At 39.7% G+C, this 26,954-nt stretch overlaps 1 protein-coding gene across 2 annotated transcripts; it reads right to left on the reverse strand.

Annotated features, from left to right (window-relative positions):
• SLC25A36 (solute carrier family 25 member 36) lies at positions 1–26,954 on the reverse strand. Of its 2 annotated transcripts, XM_065748312.1 has the most exons (8): positions 26,815–26,954; positions 18,671–18,841; positions 14,245–14,322; positions 11,452–11,552; positions 4,966–5,010; positions 4,102–4,168; positions 2,034–2,323; positions 1–1,189 (listed from the first exon to the last, which is right to left on the reverse strand). In XM_065748312.1, the coding sequence occupies exons 1-8, from the start codon at positions 26,853–26,855 to the stop codon at positions 996–998; spliced, it is 987 nt and encodes a 328-aa protein (XP_065604384.1). In that variant the 5' UTR covers positions 26,856–26,954; the 3' UTR covers positions 1–995. The 2 variants fall into 2 exon arrangements, with proteins under 2 accessions (XP_065604384.1, XP_065604385.1); XM_065748313.1 differs by lacking the exon at positions 4,966–5,010 and having other exon boundaries at positions 26,815–26,952.

Raw genomic sequence — 26,954 nt, forward strand, 5'->3', positions numbered from 1 at the left:
ATACAGATACCAGTAGGTCAAGCTTTGCCCAAAGTTTTAGGATAAAAAGAGCTTGTTCTTCAGTAGCACAAAACTCTAAATTAATCCTGCCTTCACAAATGGTCTCCACAAATCTTGTAACGGTAAGCATCCTCTGAAAGGCTATAAGGTAGCATTCAGCAGGCTCTCCCACAGCTGTGTGAACAACTTGACAGACTGGCAAGGAAAAACTGATAATATAGGAGAGTGTTTCATAGGCCTCTCTTTCTTAAGAAGGGGGGAAAACTTCAGAAAGAAAAACCAATGATGCAGAAGAACTAAAACTCTACATACATCAAATATCATGAAATCATACCAGGAATCAGATTCTCTCTCACTACTCTAGAACACTGTTCAAATTTAAAGAGAAAAAATACAACACAAGTATCACCATTTGTAGTGAAGAAGTAATTCAATTTTGGGTCCCTGTGCCATATCCTATCTTGAGGTAGCGACATGGAAATCTTTACACACTGACTACCTCAGTCTCTTCATGGATATTCAGAGCAAATGAATGGAAATTTCTGACATGGAAAAACATGGAAGTGTTATCCTCGTCATTCTTCCAACAGGTTACTGTGCAGTAGAACAGAACAAAGAGAATGTGGTTAAGAGCAATCATTAGAAGGTGGGAATAAGGCTGCCCAGAAAGTTCCATGCCCCCTCTGTCACCCATTAAGCTGAAGATGACTGAATAGCCTTGTCTATACATTAACAGATGGAAACAAAGAAGTAGTTTTGAATAAAGAGATGCACAGAGGCATTCCCTAAGGGGCAGCTTCTACTTGTAACACTGCTAAGAAACCATACAATAAGGCAGCAAAATTATCACAGTCACCCACAATCAACCTTCTATTTTGTCAATATCTGCATGTTCCAGATACAACTTTCCTTCTGCCCACATTTGGCATTGACATTCAGCAGTCCACTTCAGTCTTTCAGTCTTCTGCCTTCCTCTAGAAAGCCTTGTCGCGCTGCTATCCATCAAGCAAGTAGACTACGACTTCATAGGTTGACATCATGATAGCTGTGTTTGGAATCTGTCTGACCAGATGTGTAGTTAAACCTCGGTACAGGGATCCATACCCTTCTTCTCGCATAAGCAAAGATAATGTCTGGAAGAAAGATCTGTATTTTGTTCCCTCTTCTCTTAGCCTTGTTCGTACAACTTCTGTATAAAGGAAACCAGATGTGGTTATGTTTGATATCATCTTTCCCAGTAAACAACTAGCCATTTCACATTAGAAGTCAATCATTCCCCCATTTCAGGTTCTCAGTATCAGAGAAGCTCTTAAAAAATTTTGAGAAGACAAACAGGAGCAAACCAGCAACGTGTAAGAGACAAACTAAATACTCACACACTGTTGGATATACAGCTGAGCAAGAGGAGTTCGCTCATTAAAATCCGGAAGAGGATGGTTTATATTTTTCAGCTTGGAAATTGTCACAAATTAAGTACTCAACACATGAACAAAATTAATGTATACATAATGATTCTGCTGGAAAATCAAGTGCAGTCAAAAACCACACTAGGGTGCCTATTTTCTTACAGGCCAGAAAGAAGTTCTCTCTGTATTGGGTTTATTTGGACTTCCACCAACCTGTGAGCTTATATCCAATATATTTTTTCCCTGTCTGAGGAGGGAGAGTAAGAAAGCGGTGCATTGGTGCTTAGCTACTTACTAAACCACCACAGTCCCTCATTGAGTTACGTAAAATTCCTGGGTACATAGATTCCAAGTGAAAAAAGTACCACGCCCCTAAGTGCTTCAGGCCATACCCTGGCAAATCCCTGGGAAAAATAAACATTGACAAAAACCAACCATTGTAGAATTCCATTTAAAATTATTTTTGTTTCCAAATACTACACTCATGTTGACTCTCTGAATGTGCAGTGAAATAGCATCGGACAGAAATAGTTCTTGAGCAAGTGAGTCAAAGTTGGCTACATATAAATTGAAAGACTCAGTTTGAACACACTGAGGCAGGCTCTCAACTCCACAAGTCCCTCTTACCATGAGGATAAGCTATTGATGTCGCACAAGTTTTAGAAGTGGCAGCAGCCATCATCATTCCAACAAAGTCCGAAGCTTCTTTTGCCGATTCATCCTCACTGACCATGGCAGAAGCAGTCTTATGTTCCAGTATTTTTCTCTTAATACTCTCATAAATAACAAAATGAATAACAGTCTCAGATATGCCTGCATAAGATGCTGACATTCCTCTGTAAAAGCCTTTAACACCATCTGATCGATAAACTTTTCGGACACACTCAAAAGCACTCATTCGTTTTTCTCCACGGTTCCTAAGAAGAAAAGAACAAGACAGACATCAAACTGATGCAACCTGAGATGAGAAAATTAAATTAAGCAGTTTTGTTTGAGTGACAAGAGAACTTGGGAAATATCTCACACCAATGCTGATTCCAATTTTGACATTTAAATGAAGACACAATTTGAAAACGAACACAAGAAAAGCATTACGCCAAACTTCATATGATATGACTGAGGAAAGATGTCATACAGATGAACTGAGCAACTCCAGGCTTCCCACAGTCTTACAGAACAAAGGATGAAACTGCCTGAAAAACCAGGCTACCAAATGAATTGTAGAAGTTAGTTGTGAAAAATATGATGATTTTCTTCTGTATAACGAGAGGATTTTCCCTTAAAGTATGCTTCAGATAAACAGATTCTACAGCATGGCAGTGACATCCTGTTCTAGAATAGCATGTTCTGCAGTGAAGCCTTTAGGAATATATGGCTTTTAGACACTTGAACATGAAAAGAGCGGAGAGCAGCTACAACTCAAACTGCAGCCCTCACAGTACCACAGCTATCAGCAAACAACTGAGATATGGAAAGAAGGTCCAACCAATAGAACATAGGCAACCTTCATTTGATTCAGGTAAGCCACAGCTGATGCCATGTGTATGCTCATTAGTCATCGTGATATGCACACTACACCTGAAGGACAACAAAATCTTCGTCCTTATCCTCTTGCTTCTTACTTTCAGATGTCAAAACAAAAACCATAAACCCGAGCCAAGTTATGCTAAAAAGTATCAACGAGTATTTGGGTAAATAAATCTAACTCTCACTTTAGCTGACTGGCTGAAGGATTTAAGATGTTGTACACAACTAAGCAAAATCCATACAACAATACATAAGATATAAACTTCAGCTCAGCAAGGTGGACACGCAGCTGCAGCACACAAATTCTGCCAGCAGAGGTCTCCTGAAGGAGCAAGTTGCACAGAATAAAACAGCAAATAACTGAGATTTTATGATGAGTCATATGGATACCATCCAAGCAAGACAGACATATGAAAGTAAAACGAGGCATCACTAGATGGCAGAATTTAAACCCTTATGGTCTGAAATGGCAGTATGGCAGTACCAGACAGCAGAAAGCAAAGTACCAAGCCCAACTTTTAAGAGAGGGCACAAGTACACACAGCTGCAGATCCAAGCTCGGCTGAGCTGGGTGGTAGGCACTCCACAGTAGGTAATGCTGCCAGCTCTGATTTGCTGATGGGATGGGAAAACAGAGTGGAAGAACAACTAGCAACAAGAGAAGCTGGATCTACATCTTTAGCTCCGAGAATATCACAAGCCACATATCTCTTTTACATCTGGAAGGGTGAACTGACACAGACTGCTATAAGTTGTTGTTGTTTTGATGTGACACCCTCAACATTGCTTCAAAAGCCCCAGACACCCTCTTAATGGGATCAGTGGAGTTTTGAGAGAAACCTCAGCGGAAACAAGATGTATGCATTACTGAAGGAAAATGCAAGCGTGAGGCTGCCAGAATAATATTTTAATCAGATTGATAACCTCATAATTCACTCCTAACTGGCTGGCCAGTTTACTACAGTGTCTCAAGCACACCTCAGAATAGACTAATACAGAAAAATGATAGTATAACTCTTAATTGTAACTTGATCAGCACCAACTTCCCAATTCAAAATTTTGGATATTTGAGAGTCAACCCATGCTGAGAAGCAGAAAAGATTCGCAACATTTAAACACTGTATTATCACAACAGAAATATTTCCAGTTTCAATTTGTAGATTCTCACCTTGCATCAAGCTGTAACCGTGTCTTTACGAGCCAAATGGGATTGGTCATTGTGATTGCAGTAAAACCTAATATTTAAAAATGAAAGTGTTAGACACGATAGCATCATAAAAGCAACTGCAGCTAAGATTGAAACGCACATGGTAAGATAGGATGCAAAAACTCGGACTATACTGATTTTTAGGAAGTACCCATGATACTTTATGAGTCCATAAAGCCAAAAAACATTTAGCCTTTTTTTTTAAATTTTACATTAAGATTTTTAAGCTTACTCTTAGCAAGAGATTCCCCATATAAAATAAGCCCAATTGTGTATATTTCTATGCCTATGCAATTATATCAACCCTTTTTTGACACCGTAGAACAAAGCTAGTCTAATTATAGCCAATTAACTTGGAAAACATTTCAGTAAGAACACACTGCAGATACAGCTATAGCAGTTTGACATAGTATAAAGCATTGTGTCAATTTAACTTGCTATCTGAAATACAATCCGAGTTTAAAAGCATGCAAACTGAGTAAGTACTACTTTCGGTGCAGTTAAAAGGCATGTAAGTTAAGAGACCTTGTAATAGTGAACTATAAAGAGAAGTTAAATTTAAGAGCTAATGTTTTATTTAGTATTCAAAGCAGATTGTTGGTTGCCCAGGAATAGTTTTACAAGCATATGAGTGTTTAAATTGTTAAAGTAAATAGTATGACTTCTAACTATCCAGACAGACAGCAACAATTCGGGCTTGCATCAGGGCTACAGGTTAAAGCTTTGATTTTCAGTCCACTGAAGAAAAGAAAAAGAAAAAAGACAAATTAAAAAAATAGAGAGAGAGAGAGAAGAAAAAAATAAAGAAGTAAGAATCACTCTTACTTCTGCACAACCATGGAGAGAAAAAGAGCAAAGTGAAAGGCAGCTCTGAAAAAAATAAAAAACAACAAACCATCTAGAGTTGTAATACCACACGTGCACCATTAATGAGGTGACATGTCTGCAGAAGAGAGAAGGAAAAGGGAAGGACTGGAACATGGCCAGGCAAGAGATGATAAATTTAGACAGCTGCTTGCTAAGTGGCACACATCACTTGTATATCACTACAAAGACATGCTGCCCTCCTGCAAAGGAATGGACTGGGGTTGTGGGAAAGCAACCAAGAGTTAACTTGTTCAGTGCATACCTGGTACAAAATGCTTATACAAGTAACAGGGTATCAATAGGCTTGTTTATGGAGATCCTTAACAGGTTACATAGATAGATATATTTAGTAGAACTGCTTGCATACCAGTTACTTCTGTTTAATCACAATCTATGTTTACATTGCACACAAATGACTGCAATACTCTGAGAAATGCCAGGGGATCTTAACTGTTTTTACGGTTTGTTCTGCTCCTGCCCCCAGAACTCTTAAATAGGACAGTTAGGATTCTCAGTTACAGTTTTAAGAACCAACTATGAGGTTTAGAAGCTACTAAAATTGAGTTATATTTCTGTGCCAAAATAGCAGGAACACCTTAGCAATTTCAGTGATTAAATATATTTTTAAATGGACTAAATTAAAACTAAATAATTTCCTGTGAACTGACTGCATAGATCATAAAGGTTTTTGGCTGGCGCTTTTTTGACACACTACTTATTTATTCTATATCAAGACAATGTATAACCCTTCATAAGATGAAATCTTAACAAGCCAGAAGTGTTTTATACCTGCATTTCACACTTCAAGTAATTATGTGAAAACTTAAAACCACCAGGGACCTATCTAACAAGGCACTGGATGACTTTAGAACATAACATCTGCAAAAAAAAAAAGTTCTGCACATCAACCACTTTGAGTCTTTCTGATCTGCCACATTACAGCATAGGAGTTCCACTGATTCCAGCAACGTCTGACCCCAAATTGAACTAAATGTACATTTTATATTTTCCTTTTCCTATCTTTAATCACTTTTTCCACAGGTACAGCTCCTGAAGGATACCAGAAATGAACATGACTGAACCAGACACTTTGAAATAAGGTGGGGAAAATAACTTCCCCTACCAACGTGCATGTTCCAGGAAAAGGCTTCTCCTAAAGGCAAGACTCATTCTAAAATCCCTTCTAGTTCTTAATTGCAGATGTTTAATTAGTTGAATGAGATAAAAATATTTTAGCATTCCTATTTATCTCAGGCATACACTCCAGATTTTAATTAAGTGTTAGACTGCATTTCGCAATACTATTGACTCAGCACTCTCTTTTTCCTATTCAGCACAAAGAACTGGTTTGTAAAGATGCTCTATCTGGAACAGGAAAAAAAAAATCAGAAGTGATATCTGAGTGCCCAGAGCAGCATCCTGATCCTTCAAGGCTGGCTGGGAAGGATTACACTGGAAACTGCCAGTGAATGGTGGTTGCCACAGGACACAGCCTACTCTGTCCAAACATGCCCTCCGTGGGTTGCTCTATACATTACTTAAGATTAGCACTGCTAACTGCTTGGACACTAAACAAAAGCAATTTTATCCCCAGAGCTGCCATAAGCTCAAGTAGAACAAACTCTTGTACCAAAGCTTTCAAATCAAAGAGCCTTCAGGAATTCAGGTTTCATGATGAAACACCAACAAAACTCAATTCTTAGATGTAATGCAGTAAAAACAGCCACTAGAAGAAAATTAAGAATTGAGTGATGCTGACCTTAAGGAAGAGGCTCCAAAACATAAATATCCAGAATTTCAGGATCTTTGATAAGATAAGCTTTTCTTTACAGATACAGAAAGCCTACATCATAACTACTGCTTAAAAAAAAAGAAGGTGAAGGGCTTCCAGTAACTATTTAGATCTTTTTTTTTCCTTTTTTTTTTTTTGTATGCTTAAGATTGAAGTACTGTAAAGCATTTCAAGTTTATCCATGTATTATATCCTCAAGAGATTTAAGATTTCAAATTCATTACATGTAAAGATCAATCTGGCAATACCAGAAATTCTTCTACTTCTGTGTTTTAGTATGGTCTATGAAATCCTATCCAAGTCTCAGATTGAAAACACTATTCTCAATCAACTTTTTGAGCTATCCTAGCTAATGACAGGTAAGATCCCAGGTATTCCTACTTATGCATCATATTTCAGAAGTTATATATATTTTTTAAATCTATAAGCCAATGTAATTGATACAGACACATGTGAATATGGAATGCTGAATCAGAAATCCAAAACAGTTAAATAAAAGCGAACCAAAAGAGAAAACAGAAAGAGACAGAAAGGAGACTGTAGACATTAAAAAAGAAAAAGAAAAAAGAGGCCTTTGAAATAACGTGACAACAAATATCAGCTGCAGCATTTTAAAGGCAGCTCTAGGACACTCAAAAAACAAAAAAGCCTTGTTTAACCCAGTAAGGGACGTTGAATTAGGCAAGAGAGCTAAGTAAAAGTAGCAGCCACCAGTGAAAGGTATTTTCCACCTTTCCCTGAACTGCACAGAAAAAAATTAACTCTTAACAGAGTTCAGGAGAAGTGTTGTCTTTGCACAATGCACACAATGTGAATTCAAGATAATGAAAGTGAATTCCCCTTGTTTATTTAATAGATGTTACAAACCCAACGTGTGGTTCTTACACTAGAGGCTGCAAGAGACGCTCAGTTCAGTACTCACGAGGTTTAAGTTAGTCCATATTTCTGCAGGAAGTGACCTGCGGATGGGGAGCATGAGATGACACGATCTCACTCTTTTCACAGGAGAAATGTACAGTAAATGCCTAAAATAGACACAGGCTTTTCTGTATCATAACAACAAGCAGTGACCTCATCAGACACATGTGTACAAATCGAATCCCATTGGAAGGGTTTGTGAATTATTTTGAGTTCTAACTTTTTTCAGGTAAAAGTTAGGAAGAAAAGAAAGAAAAATAATCAGAACAGGCCACAGATAATAAATAGTTGCGTAAAATGCACTGAGTACTGAAATTTCTGCTCATTTGCAGCAGTTCAATTTTACATCTCCAAATACTTACCTATATATGAGATTTGTAAGTGAGCCCTCCTTTCCCACTCCCTCCCAAATACCATTAAAAAAAGTAAGCCCATCTCAGGACTACAAAATCAAGGTAGATGCCTTATGAAATCAAAGTTTCTAGTGGCAATAATCAGTGGCTTAAATGCACATTTTAGTTGGTATTTAATTAACTGTGTACACTAAAAAGTTATATGTTATCTTTTGTAAGAAGGAAAGCAGTCCCAAACTAAAAAATAAATCTAGGCTAAGGTTGGTTGGGTTGTTTTGCCAGTAGAGTTACAAAAGGAACAGCAACAGTACATTAAGCAAAGTAGTATTGCAGCAGATTTGCAGCAATATTGCCTGAATGATGCTTTAAAATCATTAAAAAGAAAATCAGAAAGCCATACAGGAATCAAGCATTCCATTCAGTTCTTAAGTAAGTTTTTGTTCTCTGCTGGGATAAAAGATATTGAGGAAGCAAAATGAGAAGGCAGAGTTCACACAGTGAATCTGAAGATTTAGCCTAACTTTGGAATGTACAGAGAAATGATCTTCACACAGCAAACATTCATTCTTGTAGTATGCCTCAGATCCACTCACTGTCTGAGCTTGCAGTAAGAATCATGTGATATGTCAGGTGGTAAGCAAAAAGTAATTCAATTCTTCATGGGGGATACACTAATATTTTAAAGATGAAGGTGATGCAGATTATATGCTGGAAGCTAGCAGACATCAAAAGAAAAATATTCATTTCTAATTGCATAAGGCATCAGTTACCAATAGGCAGCATAATGCACCCTCCTAGGAAAAAGCAGCAAATTTACTTAAGTGCAAATAAAACCAAAAACCTATGTTTAATCTTGGGAAGAATCAAGTCTAAAACTAAAAAGGTCTAAAATTCTGGACCTCTGCTTCTTGCTTCCAAAAATTCAGGGTGTACAAAGTAATCTACTTTGCAATAATATTAGACTAGTGTGGGATACTCATGTACTATCAGTGATACAAGTTAACACAGATTTCAAGTTTACCAAAGTTCACTACTTACAGTGCTTTCATACAACATATTAATGAGATAACACTATAGATAACCACCACCTCATGCTTATCAGGTATCAGAAGCCTTCATATAAGAAGAAGGTCATATCTAAACAACAAAACCTTATTTAGGACTGAGGGACTCAGTTCCTTACTGAAACCAATGGCAGCTGCAAAAGAAAAAAATCAATACTGATTATTTCTGCTAGTTGTTGTGTTTGTCCACCTCGCCAATTTTGCAATTTTAGGTTCCCAAGCATATTACAGCAAAATTCTGTTAACCTGCTTCAGTCAACCAGCTAAGAGGTCTCATTTATTTTGCCCCTGTTCTTTTGCAGTTTATTTGCATCACGTAGCAATACAAACCTTGCTGATAAAACTTAACAGGTGGGTTATGTGCATTGTCTGAAATACACTAGAATTATAAAAACAAGGTTAGCACGTTCCCAAAAAAGCACTGTTAACCCACTGTTTACAACTACAGTTGTTTACATGTTTATCAAAATAACAGCAGTACTGAGCATCAAGAAATTCTTTGTCAAAGAACCCTCTTGTACAGATGTTCCTGAGAACGTCTGGAATATACAAAAGAAATGCACTGGGCATTCAGTTTCACCAGCTATCTAGTTCAAGAACACACGCGGAGAGCTAGGTAAGTGTCAGAAAGAAAACAGCCACGTAAATGTTCAATAATAAATTGACTCTAAAAAAACCCAGCAATTTAGGCTAAAATACCTCAGCCTACATTTAGCAGCAGACTTAAGTGCAAATGCAAAATACACTCTTCTGGAAGGGAATCAAGTCAACAGGCAGATACAGAACTCCTTGAAAGACTACAGGCTGTGTCTGCAAGTTCTTGGGAAACTCACTGCGCTGTAATTCCACAGCAGTTCTTTTTGTTATGGAGAGAGGACAGTGAATTCCAAAGATACAGAAAACCAATTCCTCATGTGTTTGTAAGCAATGCATGAGTTTTACAATTGATTTTCAATTGAGGATACACTTTCTCCCTCTCCCCTGGTACCCATATATTTTCTCCCTTTAGAATTTAATTTTTGTTTTATCCTCTTAACAAACAGCTGAAGACAAGAAAATATAGTTGCATAATTAGGTGTATATAATTAGGTCTGGATTAGCTGATTAGGATCAACTTTTCATGAAACTCCTTCCACCTCATGCTGTACACCTACAAACAAAGCACGTGCTGGTAGGTGGGAAGAAATACTCTACCCTTGAGAACACCTTTTTGCCCATTTAAGATATACAGCTGTCCTCACATCTGTAGGTCAGGTCAAATGCTGCTGCCACGCTTCTCATATGACAGAGCTAAGCATCAGTGCACTATTTAAGTAAAAAGCTAATGCCACTCAAATTCACTATGGTGCGTAATTTCTTTATAACACGTTATTAGCAAGTATTAAACAAGTTATTCTGATCATCTTTTTGTCAAGATCCTTGGCAGCACATTCCAGATTGCTTATGAAGTTTGACATGAATTGGTAAATTCAGAAGTCTATAATAGTATTGTAGAATTCATCTGTGAAGCACCTTTGACCCATGCAGAAAAAAATTCTTAAAATTTGTTTCTGTGTAGGAAAGACAGGCAACGATGGGCAAAGTGTGAGCTCAGCTTCTTCAGGTTAAGTTTGTTATCAGAACCTTCGATCCCTCTTTAACGATCACAAAACATACAAGTAGCAAGTAGTGTCAATTGCTAAAATATACTGAAGTTACATGGTAGATTAAAGGAATGCATTTCCAGAGAAAATATATGCCTACGATGGAAATCTGCTCTTCTGTGCCACTTTAGTGGTTGAGCAGATTTCACATAGACAAGCATTTGAGCAAAGGACAGTTAGGAAAGGGGGAAGATGGACAACTGTTATATACAGTTATACACATCTGCAGGCATATTTCAGAAAGACAAAAATTGGTCAGACATATAAAGCTATAACAGATAACATGAGCATAAAAAGTAGATTAAGAATTATTTAGCCTAAGTTCAACATACACAATGCTGTTTATAGTTTGCAGAGCAGATAACTGCTGTGTTTAAAGCATTCATTTTTCACATCACAAATATACAACTGAGAAAGCAGGCATGCAAGTTTTCCTCTGAAAGATTATTCACACAGCTTAAAGATTTTCATTAGCATGAAGTGCAAAGTTTCATGTACATATTTCTCCAAGTGCTTTGTATACAAGAGGCCAAAACAGGTAACCACTACCAAAAGAAGTCACTCGGTCACCAAACATTTTCTGCTGCTTTTTTTTTACCTCACACATTTACAACCACCTCTCATTGGTCACTAGGACAGTAGAATGAAGAAGCTATAAAGTTACAGATCCTTACCTGCCACACCAGCTGAAATCATGTGTACCTGAGTAGAATCTGGATTGAAAACATTGTTCAACTTTTCCTTGCAGTTTGAGTAAGCAGCAAAATATATCGCTCTGAAATTAGAACAAGATGTGAGTTATGCTGTTTTATGCACTGACACTCTTACAAACAGTAAGGAAAAAAACTGCTGAAGGCCAAAGCAGTGGATATATTTTAGGAATGACAAAATGACAACACCAGGGGAAGGATGCATAATTGTAAATACAGCAGTGGCTTCTGTGGCACCAAAATGTTTAGCCAGGAAAGCAAAATAATGTTGAACTGAGGCCTGAGATTATGTTGCTCAGTATTTTTGTAACAAAACAACTTTGTTCTAATGACATAACTTTTCAGCATTACAATCTGAGGAGAATCAGCAGATACAGAGCACTTTTGGTTTGGTTGTTTATTTTTAAAAACAGTGGATTCAATAACTGCTAGTTATGAATATTTAAACTTAAAATGCTTCAGCAGCTGCAGAGATGGGATCTTCATTTCCTTTCTCTAGTCCTGTATTTAGAATAGACACTTTTTTTCCTTGATATATTACATAGAATATGCTTGTAAACTTCTGCTACATTCAAGTCTGTAAGCTGATATCTAAACAAAGCTAGACAAACAAGCATGTCAGTGCAGTAATATAATACTTGTTTTCATTCATAAAACTGACTTTAAGAACATAAACCTCACATTTGAATTTGTAACTCAAGTTTTATTAAACTACTTAGACATCTTTACAAAAGGAAAAAGAAATACAAGTTTTCGTGATCAGAACATTAATTTCATTAGCTGTGCAAACATGTTTTTCTTTATTACAAGAAATGATGAAGTGCTTGCCTAATGGACACAATTTCTAAAATGGAATCTGGACCCAGTTAAGCATACTGGCTATGTTATAAAACATGCTTCTCTACAGCTTATTTAAACAAAGAGCGGCTGTTCAATCCACTTAGCTAGTGCTCAGTCAAAATGGAGCTGTGGACGGAAACCGAGTCTGCTGAAGGGAACAGGGATGAGCTTGTTTATAAGGCATTACTCCAAGAAGATATTTTAGCATGAACACTGAAGAAAGCAAGCTAACTAGATGCAAAAGGAATTTACCAAAAAGAAATTCCCTAAAAAAAATATTTGCAATTGAGGTTACTTTTCATTGAGGGTAGTCACTTACAAACCCAATGCTACATAAGAATGACTGTTACCATGCATCTTTTAAGTCTCTATCCAAAAGAAAAACAAAAGCTGATTAAGGGAGAAAAAAAAACCCAGCAAGCGCTAAGTTCTCAGAAGTTACTTTCCCTAAATAATGATGAAGAAATAAGGGAACTTGGGTTGATAAATTAGATGTAAAAATGACTTTCTTTTGCAGAAGGATAAAGTGAGAACTGTGACCACAAAACAGCAGTCCACACATGGAGTGCTATAAGTAGCATAGGGAGAATAAAGCTGCAGGTATTAAAGAAGTAAAAGCTACAATTATGCATTGCTTTATTGCACATCAACACAGAACACAGGAGGAGAGATTAAAGGGACAGGAGGTGACAGAACCTCCTAGCAAAGGCATCTGCTGGAACCAGCGAAAGCTGCAATGCTGAGCATTCAAGATCCAGACTGGCTATCAACTGAAGTCCACTCATCAGCTTAGAAACTATCTAGATTAAAAAAAAACAGGGAAATTGACTCTTCTAGCCTTACTTCACTTCTTTTCCCTCTACTGCTACCTATATTTTTTGTTGGTGGTTCCTAGTTTAGAGATACACATCATATTGTACTCATTTCAGCAGTCTTCAAATGCTAATTGCGCAATAACAGCAGACTGAAAGAACATGACTCCGGATTTCCTTTCTCTCATTTCATTTTTGAAGAAATTACATTCAGAATGATGCAGTGTTACACACTGATATCCCATAAGTGTCAAGAACACAAAGCTACTAGAATCACTTCAGCTTCTCCAAACATCAATGCTAAATTAGTGATCACAAAATACCTCAGGTATTCAAAATACTTCAAAAAATCAGCTAAAATTAAAGTATTCCAACTGCTGAGTTACACTTTCCTCTTATTCACACAGACAATCTAGGGAACACCACCCCATTGTCAAATAGAAGACAAGGCAACACCAAATAGAAAACCCAGTTTAACAAGGTCTTCCAGAAGCATGCAAGAACACTGACAGTTGATCAGTGTACAGGAAACAGGAATAATATCATCTGCTCAGATGGAAACAAAAAAACAGAAGCAGGGCACTAAGTCAAGGGAAGAATAAAATCACTGTGACTATATATACATGATACAAAAAATACTTTTAGCTTAAAAACAGAATAGAAGAGAAAGAAAATGGGCCAAAAGATTACTGCCTTCATCCAGGATTATAATTGCTTTACACATCTTTGCTTACATATTCCTCCTTAGGTATTCTATTTTTGAATGAACTGTGGCTATTTGTGCATAAGGTACATACTTTTGATAAGAAGTGCAACTCCGTAAACATATTCCTTCTTATCTGGAAGAAACTCAGGGTAAGGAATAGCACACAGAGCAAGGCATTAGGAAATACTGAGACAGCTGGTGCAGGATCATGGGTCTGGAGCAGCAAAGCATGAGTTGTTCAGGATTTTCAGATACAATCTATCCCAGGAACAAAATGATATTTACTACTAAGTATTTAACTGCAATAACTCTCTTGAAACAAGCCCACAATCTCTTGAAAAATAAACAGCAACCAAGTTTCCAATGAAGTTATTCCACTCATTGAGCATCTATATTTACCTAGAAGGAGCAACGCCAACCAAATTAGGACCCAGCCCTCTAAACAGAGAACGAGGACCTTCCTTTTGCAAGATCATCCTAGAAAACAAAAACAATATTTTAATATTAATATCAAAATTACTGAATGCAATGACCACAGTCAACATGGCATTGCTTTTGTGTATAGCTTTGACAATGCAGTGTTGACAATAAGGAGTTGAATCAATTCCCAGAATCAGCATAAAATAAAATTCTATTATTCCTTCATGTATCACAAAAATCCAAGAAACTAAAGGCAGAAGTCTTATAATGTCCATACAGACTTTCCTTAAGGATCAGATACTACCTGTGATGCTATTCATTGTTAAAACGCTCAAGTGTCCTTTTTTAAGTGAGAAAATACCAAGCACTGAAGTAGTCACATTATGTAAAGATTTTCTATTTCATTATGTATAGATTTTTCTTTTCTAGGTAGCAACAGAGAGAAATGGATTCTGTTCTGTCTTCCTTTCATACACTTTAGCTCTCAGATTTTGAAAACTTCTGGGCATAAGAAGGGCAGAACGGGGAAGAAGAGAGTAAGAAAGATTCAGTTAGAGGAACAGCTATAAGTGTTCTGAGAGTACTTGCTCCGCTGCTTAAATCACGGCCAGCCAAGCATATATTTTACAAGCTCCCACCTGCCCTTCTCATCAAGATAGAAACTTCACTACAGTTTTGCATTTGATTCTATAAGATTCAGTACAGAGAGTCGCCTGTCCAAACTTCAAGGAAAGCAGCCTTTCGTAGAAGAAGCACTGTCTTCTCTGCACTCATGCATGACTTAAATAATCATGTTAGAGAACATGGTCTGTGCCATCCTCACAATTTTGAAACATGAGAATTTGAAACTTTGTACTGCAAGATTCAAGCTACAATACATGTGACCTCTAGCATTATGCACTCCCCTATACCTCCTTCATATTCCCCTGAAGTGCTTCTTCATACACTGGTATGCAAGTTCACAAAGCTATAGGCACCTGTGTCACCTGTTGCACCACAATACAGCTTCTTCTGAGACAGAGGTACTCAACATTTTTATTCTATTGATTGGGTAAAAAATAATTCGCAATCACTTAAGATATAAGGTACTCTACTAAGTTTTCAAACAGAAATGCATTCTTTGTGTTACTCTTTTGACTTTAATGCCCCCTATAATAAAAAGAAGTGGAAATGCCGAATATGAGACGTGGCCCCTCCTTGAGGCTTGGAGGCATTCCATCCTCCACTCAACAGCAACAGCTTAACAGCTCTGAACCACTGCCTGCGTGCTTCTACCCAAGCAATGCTGCCAGCCGTGGAGCTGGTAGGTCTTCTTAAATCACTCCTGAAGAAAACTCCCACCTTCTCTTGTAAGGGAGCTCACAGCAACATAAGTTTAAGCCTAACTGAAAAATGACTGCAGCCCAATAAATATAAATAATAAATAAGTCACAGTATATATATATATTAATAAAACTCTTGATCAACAGCGTCCTCATACTTGTAAGAGCAACAAATAACAGAAGTCACAGCATTTTCCTCAACAGCAAGCAGACAGGACTATAACGGTGATAGTTACTGATGCTATTCTGCATTCACAGACATCAGCTGGAAGAGTTAAGAGTTTACTCCAAAAATAAGAAAAACTTTTTGAATTAAAGATCAGATCTCAGAGTCTGTGGCAAATCCATGGCTGGGAGAGCAGCGGTCATGTTCCATTTGGCCCCAGCTGACCTGCAAGCATCATGTGGGGAAGTGGGCAAGGCAAGACTGATCAGGTTTCCATTATCAAGACCTCTGGTTTGAAGTCAGCCAAGTTAGACACAAGAGGCACCAGCAATATGATACACCCAACAGATATTTAGGAATAAGGGAATTCACTTCTGTTGCCAGAGAATGCCATCACCTGGCACTCACTCTTCTGAGTTTATTTTCCTGGCATAGATGCCTCTGAAATCAGTGCTGTTGTCTCTTATGATGCAGAACTGATTCCACAACAGTCAGTTAAACTGAAACTGACTTCACTTACATAATTTGTCCTGGTTCTAGACAGAGTACTGTAAGCTCACTCATGAGTCTTGGAGCACTGCACTGAATTTGGTATGAGAAAAGACAACCAAAACCCAACCTTACATGTCTGAAAATATTAAAAAAAAACTTCCATGCAAACAGCTATTTGGGTATAAGCTCTATTGAAGAACCACCCTCTAACCAGAAAAACACTAAATCCTGCACAGAAACTGCCAGAAGAGGCTGCCTACAAACTACTTCACCAAATAACTCTGGACAGCAGTAGCTGGTCTGTATCTTAACTAAGTCTAATGCAAAAAGCAATAGCAGATCCTTCCTGGATGAAAACTCTCCTCTTCTTATAGCCAAATACTGAATGTACCTTCCCACAAGTGCCTGGCTGAGCCCCTCAAAGTGAATTCTACTTGCAATCAGCACTAGCAGTGTAACAGTAGCCAGATACCTCTTCTGCTGACTACTTTATATCATACACACTGGTATGAATGGGAAGAAAAGCAATCACAGACTCACAGAAAGACTTGGACTGGAGAGGACCTTAAAGATTATTTAGTTCCAAGCACTCTGCCATGGGCAGGGTTGCTAATGAGATCAGGCTGCTGAGGATACTATCCAACTTGACCTTGAACACTGCCAGGGGTGGGGCATCCACAACTTTTTGGGCAACATGTTGTTCACTTGCCATGTGAAGAATTTCTTTCTAAATCTCCTTTCCTTCAGTTTAGAAGCATCCACCCTTGTCCTATCAGTATGAAATCATTTAAAAAGTTTATCTATTTCCTGTTTATAAGCTCCCCTGAAGCCTTCTCTTCTCCAAGATGAAAAAACCCAGCTCCCTCAGCCTGTCTTCATAGGAGAGGTGCTCCAACACTCTGATCATCTTTGTGGCCATTCTCTGGACCCACTCCAATAGCTCTGTCTTTCTTGTGCTGGGGGCACTAGGCCTGGGACATGATACTCCAGGTGGGGCTTCATGAGGGCAGAACAGAAGGGGGCAATCAACTCCCTCATTCTGCTGGCCACCCCTCCTTCGCTGCAGCCCAGGATATCGCTGGCCATCTGGGCTGCAAGCATGCACACTGCTGACTCATGTCCAGTTTTTCATCCACCAGGATCCCAAAATCATTCTCTGTGTGTCTGCTCTCAGTGAGTGCTTCTCCCTGCTCCAAAAGTTGTGAAATCAAAATGTCCCAGGCTGCAGCAAAATTTGACCATGCTTATCCTTTATTAGCTCTAAGAAATGTCACTAGGCACATGTCCAACAGAAAAAAAACCAAAACGGTTCTGTGCCTCTGCTTTCATCAACATTCATGATCTGGACACAAACCAGGTTAAAAAAATCTTCAGTTAACAAACAGTCCAGCACCAAAATGGATTCCTCTGTAAGGGATCTACGTAGGCTGCAGAGCTGGGCAATGAGTGGTATGACATTAAACAAAGGAAAACGCAGGCCCCTCTGCACCTGAGAGGAGAAATGCCAGAAAGATACAGACTGGGAAACAAGTGGCTGAAAAGCAAAAAGGGATCTGGGGCTGATGGCTGACAGCAGGCTCTATGTAAGCCCTGACAGCCAAGGGGGCAAACTATATTTTGAACTGCAATAACACTGCATAGTTCATTGGTCAAAAGAAGCAGTTCTCACACTATTAGCATTGGTGAGGCTTCACCTTGTATATTGTGTTCAGATCTGGGCTCCACAATATGAAAAGGAGGTTAAAATAATTTAAAACACCCAGAGGAGGGCAACAAAGCTGGTAAGAGGGCTGGAAGGTGTATCCTATGAGGAGAGTCAGGGGTTGTCCCACCTGGAGACAAGGAGGCCCAAGAGTGACCTCACTGCTCTTTGCAGGGGAGGCAGAGAGAGGCACCAGGCTCTGCTGCTGGGCATGCATGGGAAAGACTAAGAGTTGTGCCAGGGGAGGATGAGACTGGATGTAGGAGAAAATTCTGCACTGTAAGGAAGGCCAAACACTGGAACAGGCAGTGTCTGATGTTCCACACCTATCAGTGTTCAAGTGTCCTCAAGAACACACTTTTTATCTTCTGTTTAGCCTTGAAGTAGACAGACAATTAAACTGGACTATCTTTTTAGGTCCCTTACAACTAAACTGTTCTAATTTTATGTGTGAAAGAGTGCTCCCAGCGAGTTTTGAGGATACAGTTTGGGGTTGTGAATTCCACAAGCTATGTGTGTTCTGGATAATCCAGGATACCGACTCGATCATGGAAGACATTTGGAAAACTAGAATGTGAAACTTACAGTTAAATGGCAACATTTAGGAAGTCTCATGGTAACATGACAGACACAAAAGTATTTAGTTTTTACACAGATTTGTCCAGCATGCCTCCCCCTCTGGCCCTAAATCCAAATCAAAAACCTAGTAACATGTACACTCACTTCAAACAATGGAGAGGTCCAGGAGAAACTCCCGTTACTCGATTGACACTGGCACCATTCACAGTGTTGAGATGAACTTCAGAGATATACAGCGTCACAGAGGAGGACTGCAACCGTGTTTTCACAACTTCCAGTGGACATGTCAGAATTGCACCAACAGTACCTCCACATCTGCAAAGAAACAGAAATAGGATCACCATTTTCTAAACTGCAAAGAAAATGAAGAACACAGTGTTATACTGAGCAGAGACAAATTGCAAAATGTGATAAAATAAGTGACATACGTGTGACAGAGTTATAAATACTTGTCCTTGAAGGCAAGCAAACTGTTAATTCATCGATCCTTCAACATTCAATAAAAATTTTAACAGGAAAGAAGAAAGTTTCCCCAAGTGGTGAAGGTGCATTATCCACAGCACATGCTGTTCAAACCCGTCCTGGAAAGTAGCTCAGCGTCTCAAATGTTTAACTTCCTGTAGTAAATTTTAACTTTTTTTTTTTTTGAATGTTCATTGTGCTCCTGACCACAAAAGAGATGCCAGAAGTCCTGAAGGGTAGAGCAGATTTGTGCAGCATGCACACACTCATCATTCCTTGGAACGCTAGTAAAAACTGTATTGTGTCAATTTAAATTCAAACCAATAAAGTCCCTTTGAATTTTGTGTGTGGTGCCATCTCAGTAATGATTCACTGAACATTTCTTGAGCTCTGCCCATTTCAGCATGGCACACTGGATTCCAAGTACAGAATACTGTAGAGCTGAATACTGGAAGATAAAAGTCTGAACCTTGCTTCTGTAAGAAAGCTAAAGGAATATGCGTGCGACTTACACTAGCACAGGAGTTATCCCCATTACTTTCCAAAACCTCCTCCTCAACAACAAAAAACCAACTAATTTAGATGACTCAGTACTACTAACAACCCCACTAGCAACCACACAAATATGATTTGTATTAAATTCAAAGGGCTCAGCATTCGTTTCTCTCCAGCAATAAGTAGAGCTGTTAATTGACCCAGGCAAGCACCGAAAAAAACGTTCTTTCCACTGAAGCACATTTTTAAAAAGCCTCAAGGTTTGTTTAATAGTATTTTAAAACAACATCTTTCAAATCGCAAAAGAGAATTCAGTACAAATTAGCAGGAATACCCAGGACTCAAGATCTTCTACATTTTCGTAAAGAAGAGTCTGTCAAGTACCACACTTAGAGTCCATCAAGTATAGCTGTTTTCTGCCGCAGATAATAGCAGAAGCAGCAGTACAGCATCGTATCCTAACACGCTGATCTGTCTGTAAGAATTGAACTGATAATATCAGACAGCTGCATACTGTGTTTGATATGTTCACTTACTGCTCACATTTAAATTAGCAATCAAGAGACAGCCTATTCCTAGAGCCTGGAGGCACCTTGTTACAGCTGTAACTCCAATATCAGACTGAAGTTTGTCCCTCTTACACATTTGAATTAAGGAAATAAAATCTGTCAGTTTGAGATACAGCATTCACACATGAAGATGGTAGCCAGTTTCCCAGAGCAGTGTACAGAAGCAGTAAGACTGATACAGCTTTTAGAGTAGCATTTTGGAGTGAGTATTTTATTTACCTACTCTTCTAATGTTAAGCTACAAATATATTTTTAAAATAAGACACAGGCTACATGTGCAGAAACATAATTCAGCCATTGTTGCAAGCAATAGAAAGCTGTAGCATGTTGGGGTTGATAACCTGCAATACTGTGAGTCACAGATAGGGAAGCCCTCGAGATAGCTCGATGGAACAATTATAGCAACAAGCCCATCTTCCAGACAGCAAGCTGCTGTACTTCATGCAACTCAACAGCAGCCAGTGCTGCACGGCCATGAGCAATGCAGGAACCTGGCTTCAGAGTTGATATATCATCTCTCACAAACCCTGTTTTCAATCCCTCTGGTGCCTGCTTCTGCTTAAAATCTTTCTGCATTTGATTTTGGGCGGGTTATATGAGGACTTATTTCAAGCAACAGCAAGAGAAAGCGCATGGTATGTAATGAGACAAATACAATGGAATGGGGAAGTAAGGAGCAGGTGAAAAGTCAGGCACCATCAACAGGGCTTGGCATTTAGAGTCTTTAAGGCTGCTAGCTCCATTGCTACTCTGCACTGGAAAATTTTCCAAGGTTGAAGATTAACACCATGCTGGAGGCTGTATTCTGCACGCTCCCCTGCACCACACCACATCACTACAAGGGATGGATGCCCAATTACAATAGCACTGGTTAGACTTGCCTCAGCAACAGAATAACAGACAGCTAGGGAATGGAGCAGACATAAACCTTCCCAGTGCTTGCTCTTTCCAAGTGCACTCAGAGCAAATGATGCACAGTTGTTGTAAGGGCAGCTGGTAGCCTGTGCAATTTTACACACATTGTAAGAGAAGCAGCCAAACAGTTTCCTCCTCTTAAGAGCTGGACACACTTTAGCTGCCATTCAGGTCACGATTTCAAATAATCAACACTTTGACACTACTTCTTACGGGCGTGTTGGTTTTCTTCCAGTAAGCAGTTTAAGATGTCTTAGCAGAACTTGGTAACATCTTGCATGTCTTCCACTCACTACTGATAGTCTGGATTCAAATTCTCTTCCCTCCCCTTTTTCAAGACTTCAGATTGCCACTTACAAATGAGAACAAAACCAACAGAGAAGTTCTTCATAGCACTGTATGGTCCTGTATCACTCACAAACATATCTTCAAAACCCCAAATCTCTCCTCCTGTCAAAACGTAATACCTCATCACTCTCACAGCCCTCAAAAATCCCTGTACAAAAGAAAAGGCATCTGACATTTAAAAGTGAAGGAAAACTCACCAAATGTTAAGGAACCAGGCTTTGCTTAGTAGTAACAAGATCCAGGTCTGAACTGAACCACTAAGCACAGCAACTATGCTGACTTATACACCCACTTGAACTTCAAGGCTTGACAAAAAATCTGTTTATAAGAAACTTCAATAAATAGTTTGTAGTTTAAAATAAAGATTCAGTAACTATGCGACTTGTAAAAATAACTGACTTTTAAGGAACATGCCTGCTGTTCTGCCACTGCAGTATTTTATATTAGAAATATGTTTCCAGCCTTGTTAACTTAATATAGTACTGGGAATAGAGAGACAGCTACCACTTTGTGCTCCACACTGGCGATCCAGGAACAGAAAGCCACCAGCTCCAGCTTTCTAGGGGCCTCTTCTTTTTTTGTCCTTCCCAATTTGTGGCTTGATGCAAGTTCAGGAGTAGCACAGTTCAGAAAGCAGCTAGAAAATAATCAGATTTATTCTTCTCCTGAATGCAAAGCGAGGCATTTGCTGACAGGGACGTGGCCAGGACACAGACTCAGCCCTTCATTCCAAATCTTTTTGTATTATTTGTGAGAACATTCAAGGAAATAAAAGAGTACACATTTCAAAATCTAATCCCATTCAGCATGCAAATCCCAGGTTTTATTTCCAGAGACAGCTGGACAGGAGACCTTTTATTATTGCAGGTTGAGGATATTTACTTAGGAATCACCACTCCTGTCCAGAATTGTTGTGTACTTTCTGCTGCTACCTTACACCCTGCAATAAAAGCAGAGACAGTTCTGTTATGGGTCGGGATCCTCACACTTCAGCTTCACTGATTGACTACAAATGCTTCTACAAACGTTCCCCTGCCCATCAGCCCACCTACTACACCTAATAAAGAATCCCCAACTTTTATTCCTTTAGATAATTATGTATTTTTTCAAACACAAGGTGAGACTGCATAGGCCTGGCCTCAGATTCACCTTTTACACTGTTTGTAACCACAGCCTCAGACTCCAAGATAACCCCTGACCCTGTTATCTCACATCTACATTCATTCACGTATTTTACCAGCTGCTTCTCTTTCCTGTATGAAAATGAAAGTTCCACACAAATACTGACTGATAAGTAACATAGTAAGGAAAGCGAGCACAAAACTGTCAAAAACAAACAAGCCACCTGCAAACAAAGCTCCTATTGTCTTTAGCACTTCGAGTAAATTCAGCACTATCAGCAATTGCACAGACCTGCCTTACAGCGCAGTCGTAACTGATTTTCACATCAACAGATAACTTGCTGGTCTGGATATTAAGCTCACATATCCACTTTTGAGACAATTTAAGGCCTTAACTAAGTACAGTTTTCAGAAACAGCAAGAATGCACCTCATTAACACACAGCTGTCAGGATTTTCCTGCAATTATACCACTACACTTGTGTATTATATAGCTTTCTGTCTTCAGCCTCAATATACTGGCTAAGGTGTGCTGCCAGATAGAAGCCCCAGCCCCTTTATTCACTGATAATACTTTTTGCCAAGGTTTAAGAAGTTGTTTTTAAGTTAACATCCATGAACCAAAAGTAATAATCAAATTTGCTGTTTCTAATTAAGCGTAAAAATGAAGTTCCCCTAATGTGCTGACAAACCAAAACCTGCAAATGAAAATTGGAAAAAATAACAAATGGAAAAGCATCACTGGCTTCCATTATCCAAAACAAACACTAACACAAAGTACAGATTCAATTAAGAGCCAGGGCAAATAAACACAACATGACTTTCATATCAAGAAGAGAACAGCTGAAAACATCAATCAGCTAAAGGGAAATGTGAGAAACACATCAGATTCACTATTTTTCAAATATAGCTATTTTGATGCAATCTGGTCACCTGAGAGAGCAAAACCCAAGCTACCCAACCTTTTAAGTAGTTCCACTTTCTTCCCCCCCACCATAGAACAGTATCAGAACACAAAAACAAGCTCAAGTCGGGGCAAGGAGGCACTAACCTTCTCCTGTGCTTTACAACAGGAAGAACTAGTTCTGAAAGGCATTCAGGGTCAGGCCAGGAATGAACATACTTTAAGGAAGAAGGTTACTAAGTGGCCTGGTAACTCCATTACAGCTCAAGTGACAACTTCTGAAAGGCAGTAGAAACCCTTGTCAGCACACTACCTGCTTAGTTATTAATTAATCTCTTCTTAAATTGAAAAAAAATATTTAATCTGTGCAGTATCTGAATTTTCTAAAGAAATCAGACTTACTTAAATACATTATTTAAGTTTTGGCTATTTCTATCACTACAGAGATTTGCTGAGAACTTCAGAGTGATTCAAATTAAAATTTTATCAAGACAAATAGAGATTCTTCCCAATAGTTGATCACAAATTCAATCAAAACTGCCCAATTTTCTGAGGGGAAAACAAAGAAAATTCAGAAGTAAACCTATGACTGTTCAACCCTGAACTCAGAGCAGCAACCATCCATCTCCAATGCAAAATGGCTTTTCTTTCCTCAGCAAAAGGCTGAGAAAAGATTTACTGTCATAAGATTTCTGGAAACTAAAGATCTATCATGAAAACTTGGAAATGATTTTGGTAGGCAACATCTGGATTTTAAATGAATGGTCCAAATATGGCTGCAATTAAACCAAAACACATTATTATCCCCATGGAGGGCATTAAGGATTTCCAGTTTTTGTTTGTTTTTTAGAGTACTCCAATGGACAGCAAAGCCCATCACTGTGTAACTCATGCACTTGAGCTAAAATGTTCAACCCAAAGCCTGCCCTTCAATCATGAGACTTGGTAACTTAAGGACACAGAAAGCTCTGTAGATTCTTCACCGGAATCCACATAGCCAACATGCTATCTACAATGCCAACAGCTATCTGACAGCAAATGGAAAAACAGACTATATGAAATCAACAGTTCGACACCTGAAAATGCTGAGTTCTAAGCAACCTGAGTGCAGAGTACTCAGAAAAGTCAGGCTTCACCTGAAGTATGATTGCGTATCAGGAACCAACATTACAGGCAGCCTGTCTAGCCCCCATTCTCACAGGGACAAGTGGTGCTCTCTGGTAACCACACGATCTTTGGATGCAGACCCTGACAACTAAGCACATCATGACAAAACACAAGGTAAGTGACCATCAGAAATGTAAAAGTAGTACTTTACTGAAGTATTGGCTGGTGCCTCAACTAGTGTAGCCACATCACTGAACAGAGCTCTTTTTTCTAAAAAAAAATTCAACTTATTGATGGTGCCAGAAGCAATACTCAAAATGAGTACTGAATTATTTTTAGACAAAGAACTTCTATTGTAAAGTTTTGGTTATATTTACAGCTGACACGCAGTTACGAAGCAGAAATAGACGGGATTCTCAAAAATGAAACTAACAGTAAAATTGCTCAAACTTGTCGGAGTGCAATAAAGATGCAGAGTCGGGAGGGAAAAGATGGAGGAGCAGTTATTACAAACAAAGCTTCAACTTCTGACATGAACTGGTAATTCCCCAGAAATAGTGCAGTTTGACAGCTGTTGATGAATTGTCATGAAACAAGCTGGGCAGCTACAGAAAAATCCCAGAATGGCCCCACCTACATTGCTGAAACAGCAATGTCATCACTTAGCCTCAATAAAGAAAATGGGAATTAAAGACTGAGCATTTAACAAAACTTTTTTTTAAGTAAAAAGGGTCAGCAGATTAAGACAACCATGCTGTTTTTATACAATCCCTAGTGAAAACTGAAACACTTTCCTTCATTTTTAAGTTTCACTGAGAACTAAAGATAATTCAAAGTATCTACAGTCTACCATGCTTGGAAAGAAGTCATGCAATGACCTGAGTAACTTTCCTGCCACTGTGACCAAATATATGCTGTTTTGCTGAGCTGTGATTACAGGAAACATGTGGCTGCCACATGAGGAAAAGTCAGCCCTTTCCTCACAATATTACCCTTGACCCAACTGGCTGCCAGCTACCTGCAGATCAGAGTTCCCATAAGCAAAAAAAAAGAAATAACCTTGTTGAACTCAGCAATCTTCACTTCACTCTTAAGATCACAGGTTGGAATGCTGTCTCAATCATCACGCACTGTTTCCTGCTAATGTGTCTTTTGCAGAAAGCATTTCAAGCACCACTATAAGCACTTTCTACTGCTTTTTCTGTACGTTTATGAGGATGGGAATACTGAAGAAAGAAACACACAGCACCACATCCCAGGTCTACTGCTGTACAACCCCCCTCCTCTTAGGCAGCCAAAAGTTGCAGGGGGAGAGTACCTGCATAAGCACTAAATTGGTTGTGTAACACTGGAGCCAGTAAGGTGTGTGCTCACACTGAGCCATGTTACCCACACTTGCTCACAAGAAGCAGTGCAGTCTTCCTCCACCTCAAACACCCAAGCCACAGGCACCATTTTGTAAAGGAGCAGTACAAATGGAAATCCAACCTTCAGGCTCTCTTGTAACTATATTATGTTCACTGTTCTGTCTCTTCCCTCACTTCCACACAGCCACACTAACTGCCCAAGTACATGTCTGTTGCTCCTTTCCTCTTTTAAGGTAGGTGTTGCTCCAGCCCCTGGAGGAAACACAGGCAGTGTAACTGGGCACTACAAAGCTTCACAACACACACACAGTTACCTGAGTTACCTCAAAACTAAGCAGGGCTACAAGGCCCACGTGCTTATTTTAAACTATGCTTTTCTCTACAATTTCGTCCATCTTCGTGCATAAACGGTACAAGCTACGAGAGAGGACGGAATGCCCACCCAAACGCCTTACACATCAGCGTTGAAACGCTTTCAAATAACGCTTGACCCTGAAGTTAGCAGCGGCTGTCTGTAAACTGCCGAGAAGATGGGCACCTTCAGGTCGCCTCGCTGACGCCGGGGCAGCCCCTTGCCCGGAGAGCTCAACGCATTTCCTCAAAGAAACACTAAAAGAGTATGAAACCTCTGGAGGAAACGCGCAGTTTATGAGGGGCAGCGTCACCCGCAACTCCGCCAGGGCCCACGTGCCGCCCAGGCGCCGTTCTCGCCGCAGCCCAACGCCCGCGGCAGCACGGCCTCACGAGGGCCGCCGACCCCGCCGCTCTGCCGGTGCTCCATCGGGGCCCGGCCCGGGGCGGCCCGGCAGAGCCTGAAGGTGGCGGGGGGGAAGCGGCGCCGGGCGGGCCTTAACGCGGCCTGCGCGCCTCGCCTCAGCACCCTCACGGCGGGGCCCGTTCCCCGCCCCAACGCGACGCAGCCACGACACGGCCACGCGGGGACGGAGCACACGCCGGGCCTGCTGCCACGCTCGCTCCCACTGCGCGGCGGCTTCACCTACCCGCCGGCAAAGAGATGCACCAACGTGTCTCTCTGGCTCATCCTCGTCGCCTGCACCCGGGCGGCAGGGAGCGGTACCGGGCGCTTCCGCCCCACGCCCCGCCGGCTCCGGGCAAGCTCCGCACCAACGCGCAGCGAACC

Source organism: Cyrtonyx montezumae, unplaced genomic scaffold (assembly GCF_038088225.1).
Source record: "Cyrtonyx montezumae isolate F1298 unplaced genomic scaffold, pur_monq_1.0 scaffold_5, whole genome shotgun sequence".
NCBI lineage: Eukaryota > Metazoa > Chordata > Aves > Galliformes > Odontophoridae > Cyrtonyx > Cyrtonyx montezumae.

What these genes read in the sequence shown, in the direction of transcription:
- SLC25A36 (XM_065748312.1), bottom strand. Translation starts at nt 26,855, where the DNA reads ATGAGCCAGAGAGACACGTTGGTGCATCTCTTTGCCGGCGG. An exon ending in GTTGGCGTTGCTCCTTCTAG is followed by an intron (nt 11,553 to 14,244) that starts GTAAATATAGAT and finishes TTCTAATTTCAG; the next exon opens with AGCGATATATTTTGCTGCTT. An exon ending in ATCAATAGCTTATCCTCATG is followed by an intron (nt 1,190 to 2,033) that starts GTAAGAGGGACT and finishes TCCTTTATACAG; the next exon opens with AAGTTGTACGAACAAGGCTA.